At 31.6% G+C, this 5834-nt stretch overlaps 1 protein-coding gene across 1 annotated transcript in view; it reads left to right on the forward strand.

The window, feature by feature from the left end:
• LOC106465389 (myophilin-like) overlaps positions 1 to 5834 on the forward strand; it is a 9394-nt gene extending 3560 nt beyond the window's left edge. Inside the window, exons 2-4 of the mRNA XM_013925616.2 lie at positions 3233 to 3369; positions 4193 to 4403; positions 4994 to 5834. Coding sequence (XP_013781070.1) covers positions 3233 to 3369; positions 4193 to 4403; positions 4994 to 5164 — 519 coding nt within the window. The 3' untranslated portion in view covers positions 5165 to 5834. The remainder of the gene's footprint in view (positions 1 to 3232; positions 3370 to 4192; positions 4404 to 4993) is intronic.

A 5834-nucleotide genomic window follows, 5' to 3' on the forward strand; every position in this document is an offset into this window, starting at 1 on the left:
TGTTTTAGCAAGTTGTTAGTTTAAAAACCATGAATGCTATCTGACGTTGCATATTAACGTTGTTCAGTAACATTACGCTTTATGTGTGTATGTGTTTTCTAGTGGTTAGCTTATTTTGTTCATTTTTTAAAATAAGAAACTATAAAGTCATAAATCAGTGGAGGTGACCACTATACGGTATTTTAGCAAGTTGTTAGTTTAAAAACTATGAATGCTATCTAACGTTGCATATTAACGTTGCTCAGTAACATTACGCTTTATGGCATATTGTTTTCTAGTGGTTAGCTCATTTTGTTCATTTTTTTAAAATAAGAAACTATAAAGTCTATAAATCATAAAGTCATAAATCAGTGGAGGTGACCACTATACGGTGTTTTAGCAAGTTGTTAGTTTAAAAACTATGAATGCTATCTGACGTTGCATATTAACGTTGCTCAGTAACATTACGCTTTATGTGTTTATGTGTTTTCTAGTGGTTAGCTTATTTTGTTCATTTTTTTAAATAAGAAACTATAAAGTCTATAAATATGAGAGACTTTGCAAAATCACGTGATTACCAGTTAACCAGGTCACATTACTTAAATTCTAATGCTGGCAAGTTTGCAGATATTAACAACAAGATGTTGAGCGTTCATTCTTACACGTATATAGATCTGTTTAAAGACATACATTTCATTATATGTTGTCGTTCACTTTTAATCATTTGCATTCAAATATTTCCAAGAGACAGATAAAAAATGAAGCCATAAACGAGTCTTACATCAATTTTTATGTTGATGTTTCCACAGAATAGCCTAAGTTCATCTTATTGTAATATACAACGAATTTACTGATAACTACTTGCTAGAAAATAACATGTATATACGTAGTTTACTGAATAAGATGTATCAATGCTTATTTTTCTTTCTTTTTAATTTCAAATTCTAATGTTCAGAGTGCAAATCATACTAACAGCTGAATATTATCGTTCAAGAAACATTGATATTCATATTGTTCTTATCAAAAAGAATAATCAAAAGTGTAAGTTAAACAATTGGTATGAACTCCAACAGTGCCCTGAATATGAGATGGTTGTGACTCTTGTTACAAACCGTCAAAATACTCTTCCATTACGTTTGTTTGTTTTTGAATTTCGCGAAAAGCTACACGAGGGCTATCTGCGCTAGCCGTCCCTAATTTAGCAGTGTAAGGCTAGAGGAAAGGCAGCTAGTCAGCACCACCCACCGCCGACTCTTGGGCTACTATTTTCCCAACGAATAGTGGGATTGACCGTCGCATTATAACACCCCCACGGCTGAAAGAGCGAGCATGTTTGGTGGGATTCGAATCCGCGACCCTCAGATTGTGAGTTGAGCGCCCTAACCACCTGGCCATGCCGGGCCCCTTCCATTACGATGTACTCGTCAGAACTTGTGTTATTAACTGGTTAAATTGTCCTTGTAGTGATTTGTTGGCGAATTTAGTTTTGACTGAGACAAGATATATTTTATCGTCTTTTTCCAAAGTGTAAGTTTATCCTCCCTCCTCTTTGAATCAAAAGAAGTATGGGCAAATATGCTGATGATAACTCCTAGTCACAAATGTTGTCGTAGTGTCGTCAAACTACTGTATTTTATCTAATTTTCTAGAACATTATCTCGAACAGTACAATACTTATTAATAACTTTTAGATATAATGGAGCTTATTGAATAAGTAATTATAACTTAAAGCACAAATATTCTTATGATAGTTCCTAGTCACAAATGGTGTCGTCCAACTATTGTAATTTATGAAATTTTCTAGAATATTTATCCTTTTCTCGAACAATACAACACTTATGAATAACTTTTGAACACTAGTCACGAGAAAGCTTAATGTATAAGTAATTACAACTTAAATAATTAAAAATAAGATATACACTAATGAAGACAACTAGATAGTGATAATCGATAAGACGTATTAAAATGCTATCAATTCCTTACTCTCTATCACACCAACTGGTAACAACTAATAATTATTCTTAAGTAAGGCAAGCCAAGAAAAAGAATCATACAGTGTCTTGCAAAAAATCTCCCCCACCCTCCCGTGCTGGTAATAAATTTTAGGTATTTTCTTGTGAAAGACATAACTCAAATGGACAAACATATTTATTATGTTAATATCAGACCAGTTTCTAAAGATAACAAAACATAAAAGGTGCATTGTTACCCAATTTAGTGATATAAAACAATCTTAAAACAGGTACTCAACGTAAACAGTTGCAAAACAAGGACCTAGGAAATTTGTATTACAAGAGTTTGTTATATGGGATAACTTTTCTTATATTATCAAGCAACAAAGACGTTATGAAACTTGAAATGAGGGGAAGTTAAATATTCAAACAATTATGAAAAAAGATTTTGGATTTAAGAAGAAAAAGTATGTAATAAAATCACAAATGAAACAGGGATACTTTTTCAAACGTTTCTTTTTTTTAAGATATCATGTTTTAAAAACGCAGTTCTACTACTTTCTTCAGTCCAATTTGTTTTCAAAGATATCAACTAAGGTTTATTTAATATTTTAATTTAAAAACCAGCATATAGAAGAACATGTCGCAAAGATTCTTAGGTATATTTTTTACTGGACACTCAAATCATTTGTTCAAGACAAAGACTATTTATACCATTCATTCAAAATTCATATTGTATAAAACCTCATCGAAGTTAGAACAGTCATAGAGATAAATATACTTATTCCATTCTGTCTCCCTAAAAACTAGTTGTTTTAACCACAACTCCAGAGGAATCTCATTCAGAAGTAACTTCTATATGATGCTTAGCTAGATCGTTCTCTTTGAATTTTTATGTGACATTTCTTTTCCTTTCGATGTTAACTGTTAAAGAGAAGTGTTCTTTCTCGTTTGTTTGTTTCTAGTTAAGCACAAAGCTACAAGATTGGCTCTCTGTGCACTGCCCACCACGAGTATCGAAACCTGTATTTCTAGCGTTATAGGTCTGCAGATATACCGCTGTGCCACTGGGGGTCTATTCTTTTTCCTCAAGCTTCTTTGTTTAAAAACCTTTTTATTGTAATGTTCTTTTCATTTAATTTCTGTAGCACGAGTATCTAAAGTAAATCTAAAATGTTCTAAGTGTTTCAGGGGTTATATTTCTGTAGCACAAGTATCTAAAGTAAATCTAAAATGTTCAAAGTGTTTCAGGGGTTATATTTCTGTAGCACGAGTATCGATCTTTACTCTTTTCCTTTCAGATTCAGAAAAAATTCGACCCACAGTTAGCTGGTACGATGCTGGAATGGGTGAAAGAAGTTACTGGACTGGACATCAATACAAGCGGAGAAAGTGGAGAATTCCATGAGGTGCTAAAAGACGGTCAAGTACTATGCAGGTATCTGTCTCAAATCAGTATTGAGGACATTTTTAAAAACTGTGGTTGACATATGCGTTTATTTTCCGTAACCACCAAATATAACTATTGTTTATTGTGGATCATATTCTGAAAGACAGTTATTTAAAATAAATTTCAGAAATGTGTCTGTCAAACAATGTACAAACAATCCTGATAATTATAACATAGTTACATTCTTCCGAACATAAACTTTTTAAAATCCATAACGAGTTTCATCTTATTGACGTTACCTTGCAATTTTTAAATGTACATGTATAACAGAGAGTAAAATGAGTTATGTGTTTATGAGATTTATCTTGAAAGATTAATAAACTTTCATAATAAGGAAATTTAAACTAATATTTTGAAAGAGTCAAGCGCTTCCTAGTGATTAGCGTGCCGGGCTGTGGAGCGGAGGTTCACGTTCCATTACCGCCCTCTCTGAAAAAAAAACAAAACGCTCTCAGCAATTTGAGGCCTTAGTTGTGTTATAAGTGTGACGGTCAGATTCCACTATTCCATCTGAAAAAATGTAGCCAAAGAGTTGTTGTTGATAGTTTAGTCTTTCACTTCGAAATTAGGGACGCCTGGCACTGATAGCCCTCGTGTATCTTTGCTCTAAAATCAACAACCTTTTGAAAGGGTATAAATCAATATTTTTGAGTGACTATGGTTATATAATTTTATATTTCGAGTAGTGGCTTTTATTTAGAAATTGAACCGCTTTTTAACTTTAACTTAGAAATTATGAGTTATCTCTATTTATTATATGTTAAAATCGATTTTTTAAAAACTTATCGAGATATTAATTTTTATTCTGTAGGCTTATTAACTCACTCCAACCCGGAACAATTCCAGAGAAGAAAATAAATACCTCCCAATTAGCTTTCAAACAGATGGAGAACATTAACTACTTTCTAGAAGCTGCTCAAAAGCTGGGCGTGACTACTCAAGAATGTTTCCAAACCGTGGATTTATGGGAACAGCAAAACCTTGCAGCTGTTGTAACTTGTCTTGAATCACTAGCACGAAAGGTAAGTTATTTTAACTTACCAATTTTCAAAGATTATCATTTTTATAAGTTGTTAAATTATGATTTTGAAGGAGGGGGCTCCCTTTAATGACCCATTTTTTAGTAGCAACAGACTTAGAATATAGATATATACACACACTCACAGCGTTGCATATTAGTACTAGGCATACCATATATTTTTGCATTGGATCTACATTTTTTATGTTACAAAACAAACACGAACTGCTGAATATGCAGTATAAAAACGATAAATCGTGGAAGTTAATTTTCAGTGTTAAGGGCTAGAGTGGTGGTTAAAATCCTGCTTTGATTAAAAGCCAGTTAAGCAAATATTCTAAGGAAGTTCATTCAACTTAAAAAAGTTATACTTCTTTCTGAAAACACCATTCATATTGAGTTAAAACCACAAGTATTCTAGTCATCAAAACATTTAGGGCTCTATATGAAACTGCTAAATAAAAATAAAATCCACTAATCTGGATCCACAACGTATTGAATAAACTATGTGTAAAAATATGTTTAAAGCTTTCATTCATTTTTGATATTTTAGTAACCTTTAATAAAAACTCTTAAGTACAATTATCTTTCCAGGGCTCCAAGTTTGGACAAAAGGCCTTAGGACCCAAAGAAGCAGATCCTAACATCAGAGAATGGACAAAGGAACAACTGAAGGCAGGTGATTCCATTATAAGTCTTCAGTATGGGTCCAACAAGGGTGCAAATGCCAGTGGTATTAATTTTGGCAACACACGTCACATGTAGATAAAAAAAAATAAAAAAATTGCAGAAATGAGTTAATACAAAATGACATATTTGGTGTCACACATCTTTCACAAAAAGGAATGTGCAAATTTCTATTCCTTCTCTTAAGTGCTTTTGTTTATTTGCAGTTTTCATTTATGTTCTAACTCTTTGATACATATATTTTCTACAGTCTTACTTGAAAAATATTTCGAACTGACTAATTTAATCTTAAATGTACTGTCAAGTTTGTGTTTAAAATTTAAAAAATAAATTTTTTGATGAATATATTAAACATTAGTTAAGATAAATGTACATTCTTTGTGTTTTGAATGTTCTGTTTTTATTTTCATGTATTTTCTCTCATGTATTAATTCTATTGTCCATTGTGATAAAAAGAACGAAAATTTTTTATTATTTGTTTAAATGTGCTATTATTTTATTTATGAAGTTTGGACTAATCAATGCATGTTGTATTTTATTTTGTATAAAATCTGTTTAACGTTAAGCATTTTACCACGGGAATGTATTTTGCACAACATATTTTGTTTAGAGAAATGGACCAATTTATAAAATATGTCTAACATGTTGATACAATACCAGTATTTGTTTACTAAACTTGTATACAAAGACTATCTTTCAAATGTGGAATAGTAAATATATAATTATTTCTGAAAGCAAAAAAAAAAAA

This window comes from Limulus polyphemus, unplaced genomic scaffold (assembly GCF_000517525.1).
Source record: "Limulus polyphemus unplaced genomic scaffold, Limulus_polyphemus-2.1.2 Scaffold67, whole genome shotgun sequence".
Taxonomy (NCBI): Eukaryota; Metazoa; Arthropoda; class Merostomata; order Xiphosura; family Limulidae; genus Limulus; species Limulus polyphemus.